The sequence below is a fragment of the Miniopterus schreibersii genome, assembly GCF_964146895.1.
Source record: "Miniopterus schreibersii genome assembly, chromosome: 10".
NCBI lineage: Eukaryota > Metazoa > Chordata > Mammalia > Chiroptera > Miniopteridae > Miniopterus > Miniopterus schreibersii.
In genome coordinates, this window is record NC_138110.1 from 25,866,411 (window position 1) to 25,893,387 (window position 26,977).

The 26,977-nt window shown below is 34.9% G+C and overlaps 1 protein-coding gene across 1 annotated transcript in view; it reads right to left on the bottom strand.

Moving 5' to 3' along the window:
- PIK3C3 (phosphatidylinositol 3-kinase catalytic subunit type 3) overlaps positions 1-26,977 on the bottom strand; it is a 109,585-nt gene that overhangs the window by 33,779 nt on the left and 48,829 nt on the right. The window contains exons 10-18 of the mRNA XM_081149698.1: positions 26,344-26,529; positions 20,518-20,672; positions 18,867-18,957; positions 13,186-13,253; positions 8,859-8,964; positions 7,315-7,431; positions 4,732-4,863; positions 2,421-2,549; positions 1,695-1,764 (exon numbers count right to left, since the gene is read on the bottom strand). Of these exons, the coding sequence (XP_081005824.1) occupies positions 1,695-1,764; positions 2,421-2,549; positions 4,732-4,863; positions 7,315-7,431; positions 8,859-8,964; positions 13,186-13,253; positions 18,867-18,957; positions 20,518-20,672; positions 26,344-26,529 (1,054 nt within the window). The remainder of the gene's footprint in view (positions 1-1,694; positions 1,765-2,420; positions 2,550-4,731; positions 4,864-7,314; positions 7,432-8,858; positions 8,965-13,185; positions 13,254-18,866; positions 18,958-20,517; positions 20,673-26,343; positions 26,530-26,977) is intronic.

Below are 26,977 nucleotides of genomic sequence, written 5' to 3' on the forward strand. Positions count from 1 at the left end.
CAGTTGAGCAACAACCTTTCATTCAGGAGGAGATTGAGGTTCAATTCCCGGTCAGGGCACTGCCTGGGTTTCAGGCTCAATCCCCAGCAGGGGTGTGCAGGAGGCAGCTGATCAATAACTCTCTCATCATTGATGTTTCTCTCTCTCCCTCTCCCTCTCCTTTCCTCTCTCTGAAATCAATAAAAACATATTTTTTAAAAGTCACTTTAAGAAATCTGAAATTGTATAATATCAATCACTGAATCTTAAAACTGTATTGTTTATTAGCTTTTTTAACTCCATCTTCTGCTCTTTACTGGAAACAACAGAAGTATAAATCCTTTAAACTGCCAAAAAGAAGGGGGAGGAGATAGTATACAAAACGATGAGAAAAATCTGGGAACAACAGGAGTACAAAACAACAAATACAAGAAAGAAAAAAGTTGAGTGAAGGAAAGGATTTCAGGATCACAATTATGATCTGGTTTTGGTGAGCCTTACTCACAGTTATTTGCAAGCAAATCAGGAGATTGGATACTCTTTTAGAATATGAAATGTCTCATTCATTACTATATCGTAAACACAAAATAGTCTTCATTAATTCACTTAAGATTTTTATTGTTTTCCTACTATGTAGCAAGAACTTTGCCAAGTAAAACATAGAGCCTGGACCCTGACTTCATACATCATACAAGCTTGCAAGTTTTAGTGGGATAAATACTATAAAATGTAAGAGTACTACGAAAGGGAATAGTGCAGGGAGACCTAAATTACAAGAGAGATCAGAAGGCATCTGACAATTTCAGCCACGTTTTGAAGGATAATGAAAGTTAACAGGTAAAGCTGTGGAGGAAAGAATGTTAAAGATAATGAACACAGCATATATGAAAGCCTTAAGGCTGAAATACCACAGTGCACTGGAGAACACGGAAGGTGGCCAGTATGGCTAAAGCCTCGGAAGCATGGGGAGAGTGGAAAAAGAGAGGCTTCAGAGATAGGGGCAGGGGTGATGTCACACCCTGCAGAACTGAGGCTTTTTGTCTTTGTCCCAAGAGCAAATGAAAGCTAGTAAATCAATTTAAGCAGGATAGAAAAAGAGCATATTTGCACTTTTAATAAGATCATTCTGAGAGGAAAATGGGAAGAGGAATCAAGAAGATTTGGAAGTGGCAGGGGAAGGACAGGAAACCTAAGAGAGATACTTTTTGTTTCTCTAGGTACTTAAGGGTAAGAAGATCTAAGAGTAACAAGACTGTGGAATTCACAACAGGAATTAGACTAGCATTCCTAGGGAATCTTCCACTAAACTTTCAGAGGTTATTCAATCTCAGAAGGATGTGAATGTTATAGATCTCTATAAAAAATTAGTTAATTAATGGCTTTTATAAGCAGGGCACAGTACAAAGCCACTCTGGCTGTAGTAACTCTGAAATGATTCAGGACAGACTGCCGTGTAAGAAACTACTATGAACTATAACCAGTTTTAAATGCAAAGAAATACACTATAAAGGTTTTCATTTTTCTTCCAAATATGATGTTTAATGATTTCAAAGAGTGGGAGGAAAGGAGAGAGGCAGGTGGGCCCACACAACTGGTCTTCAGTGCTACAAATGAGTTCAATCTCTTGTTTTAATTTTCAACAACTTTAAATTAAAAAAGGAAAAGTATACTGACTGGACATTGAAATAAACAATCACTATGTAAAATAAACTTACCATGTTTTGTACTAGTGGCTAATACTTTATAGGGTGTTAACTTCAAATCCAGATTTTCTTTCCGTAGCAGCTTTTGATAAAAAAAAAAAAAAAATACATTAACTAAATGTAAAGATTATTATGACACAATTTTATAGGCAAGTATTATAGCAGTTTAATATAAGAGATTCAAGAGGTGAACCTAAATTAAGGTTTAACTAAATTAATTACTTAACTTTCATTATCAAAATAAATTTATAAGCACTTTGGATGGTATGCCAAATTTTTATCTTATTCTAAATCACTGTCAGTAGTTTCCAATGAACAGGAGACTTTTTCCTACTAATTTATGCAGTATTTTTCTGCTCAAAGTATTTTAGACTCAGAAAAAAAAGAAATAAGAGCAAATATGTTCCTTTAAAATCCAGGGCTAGGGATGGGGTTTTAAAAAGAAGATCTAGTTGACTAAGAGGAAGGAAATGACCAAAATCCAACACTGAGAGAACTTAATTGGGGAAACCGACTTTATAAAAAGAAACATATGCAGTTTCATTTTATACTCATCACAAGAGCCATTCTGCAGTGTTCAAATACAGCCAAATTTGTTCAAGGTCAAGTGGAGACTGCTGAGCTTTCTGTACTGTGCCTGAACGTTACAAAAACATTCTGTCCACACACAGTATATATACTAAACTATAGTTTTCTAAAATGAAATGATGTTCCCCACCAACATAAGGTTACGTTCACCTTGTCCATGAGTGAAATGATTTGAAGAATAAGCTGGTCTTGGCGTAAGTCATCCCCATGCTTAAATATAACTGGATATTTGCCTCCATCTTCTGTCTTAAAGAACAGCTGTGCAGGCATAAGGGCACTCTGAAAATAAGAATACTCCTTTGAAATTTTTATACAAGTTAATGTATGAAAATTTACTATACACTGAAGAAAATGCTGACATGTAAGATAAACAAACAGGTTAAACAGGACCTAAGAAACAAGAGGGGTTGGCAGCAAGATGCATTAGGGTGCAATGGAGAAAACAGTAAGCTAGCTAACAGTACAGAACAAAAATGTGCCAAACAGAGAGTCAAGAGCCCTGGCTTCTAAGGGCAGGTATATGACTAGCTTTGCAGCTTTGAGACTTACATTACTCTTCTATAAAATGAAGGGAGATCTCAAATACCTTTATCTCTTATTCTAGAATATCTGTATGTTTTCCCCCAGAATCTTTCACTTAATTAGATGAAATCTGACTTAGTTTAGGTATATGTTTAAAATCAACAAATAATATAATTAAATTCTCTTTAAAAACAAAACCTCACAGAGAGAAGAACCGTAAGACCATCGCTTTTGGAGGTAAAAGGTCAGAACACTGTTCTGAGAGATAAGTCCCATTGGTTTTGATTACTGAGAAATTATATAAGTTAGAAATCTGGAGAAATTTATAACTTAAAGAAAAAAATGAGTGTGACAAGTAAGGAAAACAAATGATTATAATCTTAATTTACATAGGCCATGAGAAATAATAGCACAAAAAGTGTAACACAGAATGAAGAAACAAGTGACAAAGCATTTACAGTAAAATGTTAATTACAGAATCAAAGTGGTAGGTATACAGTTATTTACTATAAATTCTTTCAACTTTTTTGTATGTTTTAAAAACTTTCTTATAAATTGCTGGGGAAAAAGCATCAAAAATGCTTCAAAAATATATGTTTAGAACTTACAATCTCTAGTGGATTGAACTTTAAACTTCAAATTATCTTAAATTTGGAATATCCTTTTATCAGCCAAGGCAAAAATGTATTTTATAAATTACCTTGTGCTCTAGTTCACAAAAGCTCAATTAACTGGGAGTGATCTTCCCCAAGATAAATGACATGCAAGAGGACCTTGGTTGTAATTTTCCCTTTCAGGTTCAGATCTGATTCTAAAATTTAGATTTCACCTGAAATCTAAAGCAAGCAGATGACCACCACAGAATAACTAATACTATTCCCAGTTCCTTAAGGGATTCACTACAATATACTCTTTAAAAATACCAAACACTAAGTCTGCAACCCTTTCACCCCTAAGGAGTACATCAAAGGACAGTAAGAATCCATGGATTCCCTTGAACTGTGTACAGAAACCCAGTGTATGTGTAAGCAGTTGGGTAACTTTCTCAAAGTATACAAGGCATTCATGACACAAAAATGATTAAGCATTCCTAAGCTGGAACCATTACTCCTAAACATCAATTCAGAATTTCCAATGTTGAAATATTTTGCCTTTAAACGTATCCTTAAAGAAATCTGAACTATTTCTTACTGTAATGATGTCCTTTTTATAAATCTAAGCTGTTATTCTATGAGCCCTTTCTTATCTGATGCAAAGTAATATCTCAATGGAACTTATGCCCTTCCACCCCTAGAATCACAAAACCTGAAACGCCATGTCTCACACAGACCTGTCATTATGATGCCTGGCAGATAATGCTTCATAGGTAATTATGCTTCACAAGTAATTTGGCCCAATTTTAGAAGACAGCTGCCACCGACTGGCTGTTTTTAACTATCCAAGTGATGGCTGGTCAAAAGGAAGCCTAGCATGCTCTTCAGGACTACAGAGAATTACTGTACTACTTAAAATATTAAGGAAAAAGTTAAGCCATAGGAACAGACAGGTTGAGAAATATTTAAAAGGTTCACTGGGATTCATATCTAACCATGTGAACCTATGAAATGAATGCATACGTTTTTCAATTTAACTTTTTTATAAAAGCTAAATTGGAAAAAAGTAGGTGTGGCTCTTAGTAATAAAAAGTCCAAAAAATTAATTAAAAAACAACCCAGATATACAAAAGTATTTTACACATTTCATACTTAAATACCTACTGGTAATACAAGATCTTAAATCAAAACACACTGTTAAATAAAGGGAACCTTTTTTTCAGCATTTACTAAATCAAATAAAATTAGATATTACCTGCATTATAGTAATCTTCAAAGGTAGTGCCTCTGTTCTAGCTTAAAGAACTAGGTTCTAATCATAGACATTAGAGATCCATCACAATTACCTTGAATAGTGTAGCCGTTTCTGGGATTATTCCTCTAATTTTCACCTGGGGTTCTAAAGGCAATGGGATAAGTTCCACATCTGACAAGTTCATCTTTTCATTGTCCCCAAGCAATGCCTGTAGTCTCTCATTCTAGGAGAACAAGTCAGAAAGGATTAATTAGGTTAAAATAAAAACAGTTTACACAACATGGTAAAGACATAAGACTGATTCCATTAACTTTAAAACATCTGCAAAGCACCACAAAAAATATGTGCAAAGTAGCATAAGGAGATGGTATATATGTGAGAGCTGCCAGCAGCAGGATGCTCTAAAAGAAGCAGTCCTTTGACTACGATGAGCTGGCCTTTCACAAGGTTAAGGAACACATTTCACACATTTCTCTTGCTGCAGCTAAGAATCGGGAATATATTCAAGCTAGACTTAAAAGATTTGATTTCTGTTTTCAAAGGATTTGTGAAGCCACAAGGAGAAACTAATTTCATTTGAAGCTCAACTTTTGCATGACCAAATACCAAGCAAGAATTTCATTATGCTTCTCTTGGGCAAGTTTCGGGTTTAAAAAGTAAACTCAACTCACTCAGAGGAACTTGGACCCTACCTTTTACTGTTCATTGACTCTGACTGAGAAAACTTTTCCTAATAAATCATTTATTTTCTTCAGCTCACACACACACTGCATTGAGCCAAGATTTCAAGTCACAGTGAAATAACTTTGTCATTGAGCAACATCTGTCGTATTTAGACCAAGCCCTTCCAATCAATTTCAAAAGAACATCTATTTCCTTTGAATGCTGTAAAAGTCATGCATTCTTTGAACAGGTGAGCTTGTTCTTTAAGGGAAAACTTGACTTGTCAGTCCCTGCAGCATAGAGCACTTCAACTGTACTACTACTAAAAGGATGTATGCCTCAAAGGACAGAACTCTAGAATCAGTGAGATGGAAGTTCAGAAAAATGTTTTAAGGACCACCAGCACATTAATATAAATTTTTCCCTTTAGTAATGCCCCAATTCTCCTTTTGAATCATGGAAAGTTCAAGTTAAAGTCAACCAAAAACTGGTATGAATTTCAACATATCCCCTACAAAAATCAGTAAATCTACCTAACCAAACGTCCCATTAGACATATACTAGTATAAAGTGACATCAATTAATCTGAATTTCCAGTTATCCCAATAAAATAACCAGAAAGCAGATAATAGGAGAAGGGCGAGAAATTCAGCCACTTCTTTCAACTGCCACTGCTCTAAGCCCTGGGGTCCAAGCCACCATCATTTCTCATCTTGATTCCTCCAACAGTCTCCTGACTGCTCCTCTTCTTCAACCTCTGCCTCTTACAGTCTCTTATTAAAAACAACTAGAGCCCAGCAGTCTTGGCTCAGTGGCTGAGCATCGACCTATGGTCCAGGAGATCCCAGTTCAATTCCTGGCCAGGGCACATGCATGGGTTGCGGGATCAATGCCCACAGGGGGCGTGCAGGAGGCAGCCGATCAATGACTCTCTCTCACCACTGATGTTTCTATCTCTCCCTCTCCCTACCTCTCTCTGAAATCAATAAAAATATATTAAAACAAACAAAAAACCCAACTAGAGTGCTGCTGCTAAAAAGAAAGTCAGATCATGTCACTCTCCTTTCAAAACCTCTAACAGCTTCCACTCTGACTCAATGTTTAAGTCAAAGTCCTTATAATGGAGAATATAATGTGCTTCTTCATCCTATTTTCTCCCTCCTCACTTGTGAACACTGTTCCATGTACATATCTCTTCTAGCAATTCCCTTTAGACCTGATCCTGTCTCTGAACTGCTGACTCAATTTTTACCTTTCCCTCTCCCCACTTTCCTCTCACAAGCCTGGAGAGCTTGTATTGTGTTGTTTAACACAGGTCAATGAGAAAGACCTGCCTACTATGGGATTAGGTAAAGAGACGATATCAAGTGAGTCCTTCACATAGTTTAGGCTACTGATTAAGAAAAAGTGGCATATGAAGAACAGATACTCATCTGTCCTCATCAAGCAGAAGTCTCACTGTTGAGAGAGAGAGAGAGATCAATGGGCAGGGCATGCAGATACATTCAAAGCCAGTGCTGTTCCGAATGACTAGACTGCAGCCCTGGGTAAGTAGCTCTGGACCTGCACTTTCACTGAAGAATCCTAATCCAAATGATCTCTAGGGTCTTTCTATGTGAAATGGATTATATTCTAGGATGCTAAGATTCTAAAATAAGAGCCAATAAAACACTGTAGATAAAAATATGGACTCAGAGCATCTGGGAACAAATCTCAATGCAAACACTTGCTGAGGACACTGGACAAATTAACTTAACCTCTCTAGTTCCTACTTTTCCTTACAATCCGGATAATAATAGTACCCAACTTACAGGGTTGTTATGAGGATTAAATCAATATACATAAACTCATAAAACAGAATCCTGTAAATAATCAGTATGGTTAAGTGTTCCTATTACTAAAATTAGATAAGATTTTCATAAATGATATCAACCCAAAAAGAAAGTACCAAAACTGAGAATTATATCAAGATATTATTAGTATAAATAAAAAGCAGAGCCCATAAGTTTACCTTTTTCTTACGATTTCCGCTTTCACGCTGCACCGCCTTCATTAGATGCACAAGCCGATCCACAAACGTCTGCTGTGCAGCCAGCAAGGAACGCATAACTCTGACAGACTTGTCACCCTGAAGGGATTCAATGGGGAGGAAAATTAGTTCTATGTAGCACAATGATCAGGGCTTCTTTAAAAGCATGGGTGGTTTTTATTTATTCTTCTAATAGCTGTAAACTTCAATACAAAGAGTAATTGAAAAAGATAAATTATCCTGATTCAGAAATCATGAGAAACCTGCTATCTTAAACACTACCAACTCTTCCATAGTTGAAATATTAACCGAGTCTTCAGCAAAAACTGGTCTATCAAAAATAGCATCTTTTTTTATATACAACCATGTGACAAGATAGAATTCATTCATCTAAAATGCATTCACTCATTGATTCAGTAAGTATCTGGACGCCTATAATGTCTTCAGAAATGTGCTGGGGATATGGTAGAAACATATTAGTAGAACTAAAAATCTACCAAACGGGGTAAAGTTCTTAGGTAGCAACACTTTACATGCTTATTTAGTAAAATAAAAGTCATAATAATCAAATGCTGAAGTCTTAGGTAGTGATTCCCAGCTCATAAAATATTATAAAATACATTTTCTCATTAAATTTTCCAATTACATTACGCTGGGCAAATATTATCATCCTCAAGTTGAAGATGAGAAAATTTAAGCTCAGAGGAACTGAGATTTCTTCACATAATGACAAATGCTGTGACAGAATTGAGATTAGAATAGAGGAACAACTGCTTATTTGCTAATCAGTTTAATGGAGCAACACTCTGAGCTCAGAGAACTATATAAAAGTTTAGTCTCAATGAGCTCAATAAGAGGTGATTTAAATATTTAATAACATGAAACAGAAGATAAAAAATGCAATATTTCTGTAAATCACAGATTAATACGAGTTTTCTTTCATTGCCTGTGCACCCTCTGCTGGCTGAACTATGACACTGCTTTAAGAGTCATAAACATCGGGGGGAAATAGCTTTACAAATCTCTAAAAATTGTTTAAAAAGGAAAAATATATGTTATATGGAAATTATCTGCAATACGACCATTATCTGCAATATGACCATTGCCAGATTTGAAAATAAAAATAGCAAACATATGGAAATGAAAAAGGAAAGCGTTAGGGATTTTGTTCCACGTATAGGTTTACTTCCTTAAATCAGGAATCAACAAACTTTCTGTAAGGACCAAGGAATAAATTTAGGCCCGCTGGCCATGCATTTTCCATTCCAACTATTCAACTGCTATTATACTGCAAAACTGGCCATAAACAATATGAAAACAAAAGGCATGTCTAGGTTCCAACAACATTTTACTTAAGAACACTGAAATTTGAATTTCACATAATTGTCCTGTATCGCAACAAAATATTCTTCTTTTCAACTGATTGAAAATATAAAAACCATTCTTAGCTCAAGGGATATGACAAAACAGGCAACACGCCAGATCTGGTCCACGCAGTGTTTGCCAACCCTACATTAAACGGTTACCTTCAACAATGCTTGGCTGAATCGTCTCATTACATTCAAGTACATCTCATGGGTCTTTGGGTCTCTTTGCTGAGTATCTTGATCTTCACACTCCACTACCACATACCTTAAAAATATGTTAAGTCATTCAGATTATGTGAAATGAAACTCAGATTCATTTTGTAAATATTTCTGCCTTTCCATTAAAAGAGTAATTCATATTTGCAAAAATAAATAAATGGAAGTAATGAGATATTTCATCATCCCTCTTTCAAAAGTGGAAATGCAAAGAATCTATAAAAAAGGTAAATGAATAACAGTAATTAATTTGCACACTATCTTAGATTTTCTAAAAATTTTGGTATAAAAAAAAGCATTTTCCCCCAATGCTTTATGAGGTTCATAGAGCATTACCATCAGAAATTATCAAAATTCACACACGTATCTATCAAGTAACTCAAGATCGAGAATATTTTCACAATCTTACGTTATTCTTTTGGTATTACTTAAGACTCTCATTCTTAAAACCAATCTGAAGCTATTTCCTTCATTAAGTTAACATTCTTCTGAGAGATAAATAAAATTTTAAACTCAATATGGCCCTATTCTAATCCAATCCATTTCCTTCTGCCCTTTAAAGTCCTTGATTGTCTAAATGACCTTAGTATATTCATTGCATTTTCCTGTGTGTTTATGCAGCAAACTCATTTCCAACTGAGCAATACAGATGACTATACTGTGCAGGCTCCTTGCTCTGCTAAGGTCTCCTAGACCACCAAGTGAACACAATGGCCACAGAGATTTCTTGTGATTGGGGGTACAGACTGATGCTCATGATAAAGGTCAAGTATCAAACACCTCTCAAAATCATTTAAGCCAAAGTTCTGCTGCAAAGAGAAAGTCCATATAAATGAAAAGAAGTGTTTCCTTGGCCGGTGTTGTTCAGTGGTTAGAGCCACTGCACTGAAGGGTTGTGGGTTCGATTCCCAGTCAAGGGCATGTACCTGGGTTGCAGGTTCGATCCCCAGCCCTGGTCAGGGCTCCTGTGGGAGGAAACTAATCAATATGTCTCTCTCACATTGATGTTTCTTTCTTTCTGCCCACTTCCCCCCCCCGCTCCACTCTCTCTAAAAGTCAGTGGAAAAAATATCCTCGGGTGAGGATTAACAAAAAAAAATTTTGAAAGAAAAATAACAGTGTCATTTCAAAATACGAAGGACAAATTTAGATCAAGACTAGAAAGTGTACATTTGAATCATTTCTGAATTCTCTGTTCAGAGCAGTAAGCTAGATTCTACAAAGGACTCTAAGGGATTCCCTTGAAACCTGTCATCTTCGAGTAGAAAGGCAGACAAAACTGTCCGGGCACCCATTGTAAGATGACATCAGTGGGCCACCTTACCTGTTTCCTAGCAATTTTGTTTTGTGGGGTAAATAACCTTTATTACCTTGAAAGATCTTAAAAGTTATAGAAAAGCATGTCAAAGCATCCAAAGTTTACTTTCAATTTCAACATACTGGAATAGCTATAAAAATAAAACACTGAAACGATTTATAGATCCTGATGCCCAACATTTTACAGATTGGAGACTATAACTCTCCTCTGTGGCTTAAAAGGTTGACACTATTCATTTTAAAAGGATTGTTTGCACAACAATAGGCCCCTAAGGATTCAGCTATAGCAGAAATCCCATTTAAATCACTGGAAAGGGAACAAACAAATGAAAAAGGAAATTCAAAATGTTCAAAAGGAAATAGATCAATTAAAATTTATATTTTAATACATTTGTTGTAATAGAGTAAGCTTACAATGAGAGGCATTTAAATTGTTACATTTGATTAATATCTTTATACTATTCTGTCCATGTTAAAAAAGAATATGATCATTTTAAACCAACTATTTGAAATAATTTCCCACGTTCTCTCCTACAATCACAAAAGCAGTGTCTACCAAAGTCACAAGTCCATATCAATAACTTTTCCCCCGAGTGTTTCTGAATATGTAATATGCAGACTGTAAATATGGGAAAAAGAATTGCTCCTCAGAGAATAAATAGAGCACATACCATTGCTTCGATGAGTCAGAGATATAGTGGGAAAACACAAATCAAATCAAAGTTTGATGGAATGTTTGTAAGACTGGGAGCTGGGGTTGCACTTTGTTTATTATCTAGGAGGAGAACAATGAGCTGTTTCTCAACAGAAACTGTAGCCCTGTTAGAAACTGCTCATCTAATAGGTTTCCTACTGTTCAGCAGCTTTCAGAATGGCTTGAATACTCTTCCTACTTGAAACAAGAGATCAAAGATTCAGGAGCCTGGGGTCGGGGGGGGGAGGGGGGGGGATTGGGGACATATGTTCAACAATAAAAATAAATTTAAAAAAATAAAATAATAAAGGGGGGAAAATTATTATTAAAAATCAGGTTCTATCACAACTAATTTCAGGTGCTACAATGAAATCTGGTCTACAGGAAATCTAAAGAATACATAATTTTAAAACACTACAAATCAGTATATGCACACAGCTCTTATACTAGTAACTACTCTAGACTATAAATTATGAGCCAGAAAAAACTTGCAATCAATATGGCAAGAAAATAAAAATACCTATAAAGAAATTCTTAGTAGGTAATATAAAAATATATAAAACCTTAATTTTAAAATACCTAGGAAGCTTATAAGTACTTACTCAAAAACTCAACAACATGCCCCACATTTTGTCTTTATTTCCTTTTAAATATTTCCTTAGATTTTCATGAGAAAATATTTTTCTGTAACACCAGTGAAGAGACATGCACTTAAGAATTCAGACTGGAATATGGAGAACATTAGAAAGTAAGAGGTAACATTAAAAGGAAATAGTAGCTATTTGGTAATAAGAGAATTTCTAAGTAAACTTTTCAAAGTAAAAATGGTGATTAACAACTAGCAAAAAACTTCTGTGGGTGTATTTTCAAGGACATACTGAAATTTACTGTGAGGGAAATGTAGTTTTATGAATATTATGTTAAACTACTAAAGTAAAAGCAAGGAACTATTTTTCTTCCCGCTACTAAAGCCAACAGGAAAAAAAAAAAATCACACGGTCCAACAGGGGTAAAAATGACAGATTTAGTTAAGATAACTGATAGAGGTTTTATTCTTTGTAAAGAGAACCGTAAAGGCTGAAACTAAACAGTTATTTACTGTTTATGTAAATAATGAGCACCTGTGTTTGTAGAGAGCCCTTCAGTCAGTTACCTATTTACTGGCTTACAGGGGCAGTGTCCACAATAACGTTACAGCCAGAGAGTGGGACAACGACGTAAAACAAAAGACAATATTTTGTTTGATTTTGTCAAGGAAAGCAAAATGCCTCATTATTCTTCACAAATAATGAGCTTTCAGAATGGATACCTATTAATTTGTACTGTTTAAGCACAGTAAATTGAGCAGCAAAATTATATTAGAAATCATTTCTAGTGTTAAAATATATCAAGTATGTCAAGAAGTTTTAAATGTTCTCTCAATGTTCAGAGGCTTCAGGTAGGGCTTATTCAGCTGACTCTTCCCTTTGTTTACTCTGTAAAACTGGGTAAGGCTCCCTTGTCTAGTGTTTAATCCTAGTGCTATTTTTTACTGAACCAAAATATTCCTCATTGTGGCTTAAGCTTCTTGTCCTTTACACTTTAGAATTCTGTAGCAGATAAAGGGAAACATGCTTCATATGAATTATGTCTCAAAAAGACAATTAGCCTCCCTCTGCCTTAGTTTCTTCCTTTCCTTCAACTCAAGAGACCTAGAAAATAGAGGTATTTATACTTGCCCTATTTAACTTCAAGGGAAAAATGTAAAAAGGTCACTGAAAATACTCTGTAAATGGCTAAGTGCTAGATAAATACCTAACCCTAGTTCAGGTTCTATCAAGTTCAATTATATCATGCCTCTGCCTCAGTTTACTCATCTATAAAATAAGCAACTTCAAATTCCCACTTTGAATTTCTGTATGCTTCCAATGTTTTGGTAAATAATGTGAAAATACACACTCCTAAGGGATTCTGAAGTATCATACTTAAACGACTTAGATACCGTAAAAGGCAAACAGACATCAAACTGGAAAAAACAACCCATTACCTTACCCAATCTGATTTTAGATACTGGAAAGTTAGTGAAAGGTAGAGAAATAGTGGTGCTAACAAGCATTTCCATGAGCGCAGTTGTAAAGGAATACAGTTATATATAAATATCACACTTAGATTTTTGATGGTTGGCCATACCTTATTTAAACTGACTTAAGGTTTATGGTATGGGGGAAAAATAGTCTTAAAAAGTGACAAGAAAATGAACAGAAAATTATTTTCACATACCAGTATAAATAATTAGCCAGTGTTGAGTTTTTGCAGGCTCTTGATATCAAGAAGGTACAGAGATCTTGCTGAAAGAATTAAAAGAAATGTATATATATATTATATTATGATCTACTATTAACAAGGAGGAAATAAGAATCTACATTTGCCCATCTGTTTTCATCCATACATCTTATGTTCACAGATCAGATTTCATGCGTCCATCTAACCCAGGCAATATTATGTGAGAGGTAAAGATGCCATGGTTCAGAGTTCCTTGTCCTGCTGGAAGCGTAACATTTAGTGTAGGAGAAAGACATTAAAAAAAACAGTAGTAGAACTAGTTTAGATTGGGAAGTCAGGAAAGGCAATGAGGATGTGATATTTAAGCAAGACCAAAATGAAAATGTTTACAAAGGCCCTGAACTTGACTGTTCAAATATTAAAAAGGTCCAATGTGGCTAAAATAGAGTGAACACTAAAGTAAAGGAGGCTGAAAAGGTAGGCAAAGGTCAGGTTATGCAAGAGCTATAAGGTCACAGAATTCAGCATAAATTTTACTTTCAAAGCGATGGACACTCAGCAAAAGATCTTAAGCAGGGGAGTGAGATATTCTGATTTACATTTTATGAAAATGACGTCAACTGCTGTTCTGAGAGGTACAGACCTGTGATCAGAAGTCTAGAAGAGTGAATAATGAAGGTGGAGACAGAAATACAGATTTTTAAAAAATACTTTGTAAGTATAATTAATAGGAATAGCTGATAAAGAGGAAGTAGAAAGGAACGAACGGAATTGACAGTGACCTACAAATGAACAGTTTAGCAAATGGACTAATTTGTTATATCACAGATGAAAATTGTAGGTGAGGAATGCGCTAGAGAGTAGGGAAGGAGAGTTGTATTTTGAAATATAAGTTTGAAATGACTGTCAGATACGTAAGGGAGATCAAGTAGGTTGATCCTTTGGAGATATGAATCTAAAACTCAGGTGAGAGAAATGCACTAGGAATATAAAAATTGAGTCATCCAGTACAGCCTAGGGAAAGAGTATAAATTGAGAATAGAAGAGGACCCTGAGGAACACTAAGATGTCAAGCAGTGGAGAAAAAGTGCCGACAAAGGAAACAGAAGAGCAAAAGAGGTGAAGAGGAAACAAGGATGTAAGGTACCATCTAAACCATGAGAAGAGTTAGTTTTTTGAGGGAGTCATTTACTTTGCTGAATACTGCTGAGAAGACATTAAAAACTATGCACAACCACAAACAAAGTTATTTACTACTGCTGCAAGGTAAGTTTTAATACAGTGATGGGAAGCAAAGGCCAGAATGACATGTTAAAGACTTGAAAGATGGAAAAGAAAGGAAGGAGAGTCAGCAGGTACAAACAACTCCTTTGGGAAACTTGATCATGAAGAGAAGTAAAACAATAAGGTGGGTTTCAAGGGATATGGTGTCAAGGAAGAAGTTTTGTTTTGTTTTTTCATATCTGAATTTTTAAGATGAGAGATATGCACATATTTGAACATTCCTACCAAGGAAAGAAGAGAGGTGTCCTTGAAGGAAGCTATGTTTCTGCTGTGTAAGAAAACACAAGGAAAGGATGGAAAGCGACTTATGTCTATAAATCTGGTGATGAGAAATTGCAACCATTGTTACCTAGTGGTTTCTATGTTCCCATTAAAGATGAGGCAGAATTGTCATCTGGATATTGGGAGACAGGCATAAAAAACAGAGTAGAAAAGGTGAGAGGGAGTCACTGTAGGGCAGGGTCAGCAACCCAACTAGAGAAATGTAAAATGGCAGACAGTGTTGAGTGCCCACCTGACCATTGTGATCATGAATTCATAGTAATACCAACATACGAGGCTATGTCCTTTTCTTAGCAGTATTCAGGCATAGAGAAATCAGGCAATTAATTAGGCCTATCAAGAGTGAAGATTGTGCCAGGGGAACTGAAGGTACTAATAAAAGAATGATTAAGATAATAAGGTATGGGATAACAGGTATATTCAGAGGAAAGGAAAAGTTAGAAGGGGCTGATGAACAAAGAAAAGAGTAGAAATCAATGAATTAGAAGTTTTAATGCAATAGGGGTACTTCAGAAAGTAAGCTAGAAGTTTACCACAAAGCAGATACTTTCAGAGGCGGCAAGAATCTTATCTCTAATTTTAGAGCTAAAACTACAGTTTAAATGTGCAACACTTAAAAGCCCTCAATTAGAAAGCCATAATGTAATGTTGAATCTATGAGTTTAACAGGTAGAACCTAGACCTAAATTTTTCCTTTGACTATATGAGGATACTATACTTTTATGTAGTATATGTAACTTAAATAGAAAAACCTTGTTTGACAATGTTTTTTTCATTAAAAATTATTTACAGAGCACAAATAAGGAAGTCTTACATTTAAAATCATTTGTGAAATAGGAAACACATACTGTAAAATTTTAAACTCAATTTGGATGAACAATATTTTTAAAATTTAAAATAAAAGATTGTTCTTTAGGCAAAAATATGACCTCGTATTGAAGAGATATTTTACTAAGTATACAGGTAAGTGCCTCTAAACAGGCATTGATTGTATATAATATTATCATCTAATTTAGGGGATTAAATAAAATAGAACTAAATCACTGGATGAAAATTACACACAGAGAAAGTACTGTTTTGGATAAGGGTAATACTGATTATGCCAGACTTAAAGGATAGATTTTAAAATATCTATGATAGCCAGTAAAATAACTGAAACAGACAATATAACCTCTAAGCTAGGGCTAGAGATGGAAAATGAGGAGATCCAGGCAAACACAGGCAAGGGAAAAATAAAAAGATATATGAAAAATAGAAAGTACCACTTAAGATAGTAAAATAATCCTAATATAACTCTAATCACAATAAAAACAAATGGGGTAAAAATTCTAGTTAAAAGACAAGACTGTTAAGCTGGATTAAAAAACAAAACCTAGCTATAGTGATATTTTCACAAGAGATAAACCTAAAGTATAAGGCTACAAAATATTTAAAGGAAAGAACTAAAAAGAATAGCAGTAAATAATACTAATCACTACAAACAAAGCTCTATTAATATCAAACAAACCAGACTTTAAGACAAAAAAATATAACAGGAGTTACTAAACAGCGATAAAAGATTCAATTTACTTGAATGCACATGATAAAATAACCTCAAAATATTTAAAACAAAAGCCAACAGAAATAGGAGAATTTGATAATTTCACCATTATACAAGAGTGAATTTTACCCTAATTCTTTAAGAAATTAAGCATAAAAGTACATCAGGAAGGGCAGAGAAGATTTCAAGAACACAATGAATATGTTTACACTAGTGATATATAAACAATGATGTACCCCAAAATTGGGGAATATACCTTCTTTTCAAGAATCATGGAATTTATAAAAAATAATCATATTTGGACAATGAGCTTAAATGATTTCTGTTTTCTAACATTTGGCAAAACGTGAAGGGTGGTTTCCCAAAACTCCAACCAAGAGAAACAGGGCAAGAAAAGGGTAAGCAAAGAAGACACTCCTCAGGTGTCAAGGAGGAGACAAGAATGTTGGTATCTGTAGAGATAAGGGAGGGAATCCAGCTTGGTTGGAGATCACTTTGACATCCCTAAACACTAATTGCCTAGGGATATCTCAAAGGGGATGATAGTTGGTGCAGTATTATTACTCTACTTGGGGCAGGGGATGGGGAGGGAAACCGTACCCAAAATAATTCCCAGTGATTTCTGGGATAGCTTGGACTACCTACAACCTTCAAGGAACTATTCAGCTGACAAAAGGTAAACAAGCTTAATCAGTGAATGACAACAGTCAAAAAACAAATATCAAAAATATATAAAAACTATTTTTATTTTTAGGCTAAAATTTTTGAGTGCTAGGCAGTATGTAAAGCTATATTCTGAACATAACTTTCAGAATCCAATCGCTTCACACAATCTTTAATGTAAACCACACTGGTTGAAGCTACCAGTAAATCTCTCCTGGACTGTTTCCGTAACTTCCAAGTAAAAGATACCTGATGCCATGGTCTACAGGGCCCTGCATGACTATCTCCTGCTTTGTCGGACTCATTCGTCCACCATGCTCCTCTCCCTTGCTCACTCCCCAGAGTCAGGCACACTGGTCTCTGCTGTTCTCAAACATACTTAAGCTCTGGTCTTGGGGCCTCTATACTCCATGTTCCCTCTGTGTGAAATGCCAATCCCAGATCACCACATGGCTGTTCCCTCACCTGCTTCATCTTCATAAAGATGTTACTGTACTTTCCCTGGGAGACCTTCACTGGGCAATCTTTTCAAAACTGCAACTGACTAACCCCACCCCAACACTCCCTATTATCCTTCTCTGATTTATATTCCTCCACAGAAAATAAATATTATCTCTTCTACTATATACAAATATCAGCCCAAACACGAGAATGTAAGCTCCGTGAAGACAAGATGTTGACTGCATCATCTCCAGCACCTAGAAAGTTTCTGTACATAACAAGAGCTCAAAAAAATCTGTGCGAATGGGTGAATTAATCAATTCATTAGTACCTTAGCTTTGAAAGGGCAGAGTAACTAAACTGGAACTGAATGGTTCTTTAAAGGGCTCCCCTAAGGATTCTATGATCTTGTAGTATAAAATTCCTGTTTCAATATTTTGTATTATATCAAAAGATAAGCAGACATCCAAACTTTGGTTAACATTTAATAGTAAAAACAAGAGAGTCATTCAATCATCAACATTAACTCCTAAGTTTAAACTAAAAGTAATATATATATATATATATATATACACATTAAAAAACATTAAGTTTAAACTAAAAGTAATATATATATATATACACATTAAAATCAACTGAACTTTCTAATATCAAAACATGTAATATTTGTTTTAAACATCAGGGGTGTGAAAGATTCTTCTCAAATTAGAAGTCTTAGGGAGAAATTCAACAATACATACTAGTGCTTCTGCAAATGCACTTCCAAATGTACTTTTCAGGGCAGCACCAAATAGGCCTATTTTACCTCAAAAGTCTACTTATCTAAAGGGATTTAATTTTCCTATGAGTTAAAAACAGCTTCACAGTACATCAGCCTTAGTATCAAAGTCATACATTTCTACAATGTAATCACAAACACCAACAATTACAGTAATGTGCATAAATATGTTAACAATAAATACTGTTTCTTTAATAAAATACCAAAGCCAGGTTATTTTCACATTGCATATGAACCCATTTATATGCCCAAAGCACCAATAAAAAGCCTCAAACTGAAGATTATCTGGTGCTTTTTGCTGAGAGGAAAAGTCATAAACATGCATCATAAAATAACTTATTTAATAAAGTTTTAATATTTGGTTTACTTATCAAATCAATGTTTTAAAACCACTGTAGGCCCTGGATGGTGTGGCTCAGTGGCTAGAGTGTCATCCTGTGCACCAAAGGGTTGTGGTTTGATTCCCAGTCAGGGCACATACCCAGGTTGCAGTTCAATCCCCGGTCGGGGGGTGAATGTAAGGCAACCCATCAATGTCTGTCTGTCTGTCTCTCACACATCAGTGAAAAACATATCTTCAGATGAGGATTTAAAAATAAATAAGTAAAAGTAATGAAAAATAAAAACCACTATTAAATGTTTATCTGGTATGATCTCTCCTATAGGAAACCTGAAAAGCTCTGTACTCACCTCTAGATTTTCACCATCTGAACCTTCTTTTGTTTTAGATGCAGGAGGAGGGGAAGACACTGGAGGAAGAGGGCTGGTTATAATTTGAGAGCTGAAAAAAAAATAGGAGATATCACTGATATGTAAAATATTCAGTCTGGAACAGAAGATACACTTTTTTAAGTATAGTTCACCTCAACTGTGTCTGGATAATATGTCAGTTCCTAAAGTGTGTTCTGTGCAACACTAGAGTCACCGTACACTCTGGAAAAGAGGCCCCATTATCAAGAAATATGGGTAATAGCCTCTTGGAGATATATGTGCAAGTTTGCATATTGCTAAGTAGTGGAGTATTTTTTTAAAAAAGCCCATTTTACTTTAAATGAGCATTTCAGCATTTCTCAAACATATTCAGTCACAAGACCACCCCTACCTAAAATACACAAATTAGTGACCAGCAGACCATGGTTTGGGGAAATATTGGGTTACAGTTTATATCCTGTTATAAAATCTTAAGCAGGCTCCTAGAAAAACATTCCATGTGGCATAAGCAAGGAGGAAGGTAAACATGCATGACTAGAGACTGAAGGCCTCCAATGTACAGTGGCCGAAAACGTAAGGGTCTCTTCTCTTAAAAATAGAAAAATATAAAGTAGCCTAGGGAAGAAAAAATGTTTTTTCCTGTTTCTCAGTTCTTCTCCAAATGAAACAGAGAAGATAAAAACAGCATTAACATAACCATAAAAAATTCAGAAATATAATCTTGAGCCCGTGTCATAATTGAAGTAATTAGACTAATTCAGGTAATGATTTCCAGACCTCATTCTGTCACAAATAAATCTCATGACCTTTCACAAAACAACTTGATATCAGTAGGCCTCAAAGTTCTCACCAAAGGTTCCTATTCATCTCAAATTTTAAGATTTTATGAAAAGCACAATGGCGAAGTAGAAAGAACAGGGACTCTGGAGTCAACTCTACCTTTTGCAAGTTATATGCTTTGCACAATTTACTTCACTTCTAGGTAAGTCTAAATTCAGGATATGAATACCTACTTCAGTGAATTACTGCAACAAGCCAATGTATGTAGACTACCTCACAGTGTCTGCTACATAGGTGAGAGTTCTTAATTGTTATTATTGTTACCAGTTGCTTTTAATTCAAATAGCATGCAATTTCTTTAGTGTAACTACCAAAAACACAATTTTAGAAAAAAAGTTTGATTCCACTGACATCCCGTCCTTCATTTCATTTTTGCATGACTAGTTAATAGTACCTAGCACTTATTTAGCACTATGTGTCAGACACTTTCCTAAATGCTTTATGTGTATTAACTTAGTCAGTCTTTCAACAACCACTAAAGATCAGTTACTATTGCTATATCCCCATTTTTAAAATGAGAAACTGGGACCAGAGAGAGAATATGTAACTTATACATGTGTACACGACTAGTAAGTGGCAGAGTCAAGATTTTAACTTACGTACTTTGACTCCTACAAACACTGCACTGTAATGTTTGTGTTTTTTTGAGTGCACATGTCATAGCCATTGGTAAAACTTCAAACTTAGTATCCACTAGGGTTTGGTACATGTACAGAAAATGGAAAGAAGACAGTGTGAAAAGGAGGGAAAGTATCAGATTTGAAAATAACTCCTCCTGGGACATCCATACCTATCTATTTCTGCAGAATTTATTCCAGAACTTGACACACTCTCTGACACTGAACCCTGGCTATCCTTCTTGGTAGATTCTATTCCATTCTTTATATCATCAAAATTTTCATATTTGAGAGCTTGGACCAGCTGTAATAGATACATCAATAAATCCTGAAAAACAAACAAAGAAATAAGATAATATTAGAAAAACAAATGCAATATGGTTATAGACATAATTTATTCCTAAACATCCAGCTAACAATTCACTTTATCTACCTCTTATCAGCTATGTTACCTTTGCAGATCACTAGGATGCCTAACCTTGAGGTGTCACTGGGTCCGCATCCAGAAATGAACATAATCACATGAGGATTAAATCAATTAGTAGAAGAAAGTCACAGAACAGTGCCTGGCACAGAGTAAGTAGCCAGTAAATGCCTTTGTTTAAAGTAGCATCCAAAAAGCAAGGTAAAAAACAAAAACAAAAACAAAACAAAAAAAGGATTGATATGGTTCATGTAGAACTAAAAAATTAAGGCAGGATCCTTTTTTCAGCAATAAATTAGATAACAGCATTTTATGTCTAAGATTACATAAGAAACTCCAAATTTTCAAGTGTCCCAAGAATTTCTGTTTCACAACCTTTTCCGGTTAGGATTTTTAAAATTCTGTTTCTTTCATTTTTCCTGAAAGCTCAGGTTTTAAAGAACTTGGATTGCTTCTTAAATAAAAATCCTACAAAACAGGTACTTTAACACTCATGGTTAAGTGAAATACTTACTTTCCTGACAACTACCAATATTGATTTGAAAAAACAAATTCCAAAGCCTAAATTTACCAAACTTCTATTGACAATCAATGGGATAATTAGAACTAAAAGGTGTCAATAAAGTAGCTTTTACTTTTCTGAATGTTCCTTTAGCATAAAAAGACACTTTACGTTTAATGTTTAGGACAGAAATATTTCCTGTCTTATTTTACAAATGTAGTTCTTAGCCTTTTCCAATGCTTTTAAAAACATCTAGTATATTCCTGTTGCAACTGTCACTCACCTAATTAGCCCCCTGGAACTTATAATTAAATAATTTGGAGGCCCTGCAACTACCAATTCAATTTCAGTCTCTTCTTTTAGCCCACAAACCAGGTTAAATACCCTGTAAAAATTTCATGGTGTACCATTTTTCCCCTATTTGTAACATAAACTATAGCATTTGTAATTACTTGCTTTACTCTTTGCCTTTTCCATTATATTATAAACTCTGTGAGGACAGAGACCACTTTCCAACAACCTATTTTCCCTTACTTAATACAATATATTTTTTCCATAATTTTTTTCTAACATTGACATAGTCAACATTTTTATCATTACCCAAATACTGACAGAGTAATACACATGATTTCACCACTAAATGATTTTTTCACAAAAAAATCAAAAGAAAGGTTAACTGGCTTATTCTTATTTGAACATATCAATCAATGTCAGTGACTATCAAAGCACCCCTATGTAGACTGTTGTTTCTAAAATCTGTTTTTAACTGGAGCAATAAACATATGATTTTCTATTATCTTATTTGAGATTTATGGCATCTAATAATCATAGGTATATTTCCATGCTTTTGTAATGAAAAAAAGTGAATTACATATCAGAAATATTTATATAAATATAAATGACATGCTTTAATGACAACCTTCTTGGGAGGTATAAGTAATTCAGTTTCACTGCTAGCCTTCATTTCTAAGGCATGCTTTGGAAACACTGCTGAATGTTATCACCTGTTGTATTTTCCTAATTACAGAAAAAGACTTATCACATAACATTTTTTAAAAAGCAGCATTGTATTTAAATTCCCCAGGAAGGAGAAATTCAGAAGATAACTTTCCTCTTTTTAGTCACTCATCGCCATCTGATTTGTTGGTCATCTGGTATTCTATATTCAAACTACACTTTCCTTCATTTGTATGGAAATTAATTAACTTCAATAGTAAGTACAAAGTCTGTTTGCTCATTATATAGTCATATCTTGAAAAATATAAAATTCCTCCAAGCATGAAGGACATAAGCATAAGAGTAAAGCAAAAGAAAAAAATCAAGTATCCATCTCAGACAATTCAGGAAAAATTTCCCAAAGGCTATGAAATATTATCTAGATAGTGATCACCATCTTTCTCAAGAACAAGTTAATTCTAATGCTTCAGAGTGCAAATGCCAAGTCCCATGTCAAAATCACTCACTGTCTTCTCATTTCTTGCTGAATTAAGAGTAACTCTTCACACAGGCATTAACAGCTAGAGACATGGGTTCTGATGCTGCCTCGCAGATGTAAGCTACATCTATCCCACACACCTGTTTAAGTGAATGCTTCCTATTTTCCTGTACTTTTCAATCACCTTGCCTTTGCTCATACTGCTCTCTCCACTTGGAATGTAAACTCACGTTCAACTGTGAAAATTCTACTCTTCCTTCAATTCCTATCTCAAATACCATGTCCTCCTCAAATTCTAATGCGGAATCTCTCCTCCAGAGTGGCAAAGCAGTAAGAAATAAATCTTTAAAATTTTCCTAAGTAGAATCAAATCTGAAAGGTATTAAAAGAGCGAGTAAAGATTTATTTTACAAATGTACTAGTATAATAGGTTATCTATAAGCACAGATTTCATATATATACTACATACTGATGTTTTTCAGATAGCATGATGCTATACATACAAAAAACAAAAACCCACCGAACACCTATTAGAACTAATAAGAACAATCACTAAACTGACAAGGTAAAACATAAATATTAAAACAAAAACAATTTCCATTTAACTAACAAAATAAGACATAAAAGGTATAAAGTAGTTCTTAACAATAATTGTCACGGAATACATGTAATTTTTAAAAAATGCATAAAATTTCTACAAAATCAAAGTTTGAACAAGAAATATCTTCAGGAGGGCAGATTTAGTATCGAAAAGATGTCAATTTTTCCTTAATATAAAGTTTTAATGTAATTGTACTTAAGATTTTGGTGGAATTTCAAGAAAATGACAGTATTATTCTAAAATTCTTAGGAAGAGTAAATGCATAGAAAGTATAAAGGAAGATCTATAGGTATCCATAAAGTCTAGAAATATAGTAATTTTTTTACAAATTAAAGATGTCTTTGACATCATTTTTCTAGATATTCATTAGCCTGTTTCCAGACTTTACAAACACCAAATATGTGTTGATAGTGAGAAAATCTCCAAGACTGTGCTGTTTGGTCAATAAGGCAAGTTTTTATCAATATATTTACAGCATATTCATATTTATATTATTTTGTAAAAAGAGGTATAAACACTGTACATGGATACATATGCTTGCAATATGCATAGAGAATATATGAAAAGATATATGAGTAGCTACCCTTCTGGGGATAAGAAATGGTTGGAGGAGTGGGGTTCTATATTATTTCTTTCACAATTAAAGAGCAAAGTAAATTGGGGGGAAAAGGTTAATATTACAATAAAGAAATAAACCAAACTGTGGGAACAAAAAAGAAACAAACAAAAATGCTGCATGCTTCCGGGGATGGTTACAAGAGCTTTCCCAGAGATGATGGTATCTGTGCTCTAACTTGAAGGATGAACAGGGGAAAGGCATATGAGACAACGAAGAAACACAGACAAAGACATGGCTACTAGAGAGACTGTGACACATTCAAGACATCAGACTAACTGTCCAAACATAAAAAACAGTATTTTTCTTTCAAATGTTCCAATTGTCCAAGATGTAGCTATTTAGACAAAATGACCTTTGATGTATCTTTTGATGTGCTTATCTGATTCTATTATCTTCTGAAATACCAAAAGACATTTTAAGTTTAAAAAACCATAAATACTGTACTCCACAGATTCAGCAAAAAGGGAACATTTTACACTAATTAGGAATGAAGAAACAACATGCATGGTTTTAGTATGAAATTTACATAATATAAATGTGAGCTCTTTCTGCACATGTACATGAGTACAGTTTTCAAAACTTTGCCCCACATAATGTTTTCTTCATAACTATCAAGCGACATGAGCAACAATTATCACTTTTTTTGGACAGGAAACTGAGGTGACAATAATACAGTATACAGTGTTCCCAAAGACATATAACATAGGCATAAAGAGTTAGAGAAAAGATAAAATTCAAATCTTAATATACATCTAACAAGTCAGTAGTAACAGAATTAATGACTCAACTAAGTTCGGAGAAAGGAAAAACATGAGCTAACTTAACCACCATACTCTTTACACATATCTTTAAAATCTCAAAAAAATTAACAATTAATAATTGAACCATATTTTGCAGTACAGAATGCATGTAATGTTTCTATCATTCTCTACCTCGTAACAAAAATTATAAAATGGTCTAGAAATAGCTCAGTATCTACATGTACCCTGGTAACTCCAGACACAAATACTTAGCCTCTAAGCTTGAGGGAACTAAAGCCAGACAATCCAAATAATGATTTACAATTTTTCTATTTAAACTCTGAGCCCACATTGAGGGACTGTGTTGACTACACCACAGAGGCCTTTATTTAAACTCTTAAACATAGAGAATTAATGACTTGAGTGAAATTTCTAATAAATTCCAAAATAAATATTTTGATATTTCAAATAAATATTGTAATAAAATTTTTACTTGTGATACAGTAAAGACAATTAGAAAGGAGATGAGAATATGCTGAATCATAATGGTTAGAACTGCTCTTTGACAGGAGAGTAAATAACATCCTATTCTGACAAAATTAAACAATATCTGAGATTTTCCTCAAAGTAATCTAGTGGAGGGTAGGGGAATGGAGAGGAGAGAGTAAGAGATGTTACAGATGAAATACGATTGGCTATGAGTTGGCAACTGTTAAAGATGGGTAAATTATATGTGAGCTACTCGCTATACTATTTACTAAATTTTACTGTAATTAAATACACATGCAAATATTGACCTTAATAACTGCTTTGTTTTGCTTCTTGAAATTCAGATACCACTATGAATCCAAAAGGATTTAACTATTTTAATAAAGGTCTTTGGCAATAATTGTTCTATGGGATCAGCATTCCTATATACATATCGAGGCTTGAGAAGAATTATCCCATATCCCATAAGCACTGCAGGGTAACATAAGACTATTAGCTCATATCTGAGAGCACATTCACTCCACCAAAATTCATTAGTAAAAAAAACACTGCTGGATTAGTCTACCTCATTAGAAATTACTAAAATTCAAAATCCAGCAATACTTTGTGTCAACACAGAGTGTTCCTCCTTCCCTAGTGGCCTGAGGTATAAACAAAGCCAGTATAAAGTTCGCAGTCTTTGCTTTCCAGAGGATTCAAAACCACCTTCAGAAAATCTACACATCCACATAATTGCCAGCAACCGAAAGTATAAAGGAGTCTGAAGGAGAATAAGATGACCGTGCATCTCCACGTTTTAAAGGCCCCATGGGCTTTTCAAGGCTACAATTAAATGTGGCTTGTTGTATACTGACTAATAGAGGGGATCTGAATGATTCCCTAGCCGGTACTGCATTAAACCATTTTTCATTAGAATTCCTCTTTCCAGACAGAGCGATGCAAGCTCTGCTGCCAGGTGAGCGTCCTGGGAGAGATTGTCCTATCACGAAGCAGATCAGGAAGTAAATTTTCATTTCACAGGAGTCCCTGGAGGAGTATTTTAATTTTACTTCTGAAAACACACCTAGTACATCCTCTTCCCTTCTAAAAGTCTCCATCCCGTCCCCTCCCTTACACACACGCACGCACACTCAGAGTCTGCATCAGGCTCTCCTGACAGTGCGCCCAGGAGCCATGGATAATGATGTACCTCATCATCTGCCTGTCGCAGCCGGGCGACAGCATAGCGCCGCACTGTCGGGTTGGTGTAATGGGAGGACAGGAGCTCCAGGGAATCCTCCACGTCCATTGGCTTCCATTTGCCCAGCAGTTCCAATGCCTGTCTGGCCTCCTGAGGTAGATCCCAATTAACACATTTCAAGAATTTTGTCAAAGCCTAAAATGAGAAAAGATTTTTAAGTTAGAAACAGCAGCCTATTAACTGGGGTAGGGAAGGTCAATGGTGACTAGGCAGAGTCCACTTCGCCCTGATGGAAGTGCAGAGTCAATGACGGACTCCTTGTGTAAACACTAAACAAAATTGTACATTCAATCCTAGAAAAACAATGCAGGGCAGAAAAATAAAAAAGCATGTTGCTTGTAACTTTACAGGTAAAACTACTTTCAGACCACTCTGAATTTTTAAATTTTCTTTGGCTTTTCTTCACTATGCTTTTGTTTTCTTTAAAATACTGTAGGCCTCAAGACATAGTTGAGGCATGTCTCATGAACTCAGATGGCTCTGAGATGACCTTCATTTCACAACATCTACATGTGACATAAAATAAAGTAGCCAATGAATGAAAGTCTGAAGCCAAATGAGGGAAGATTCCTCACCACTAACC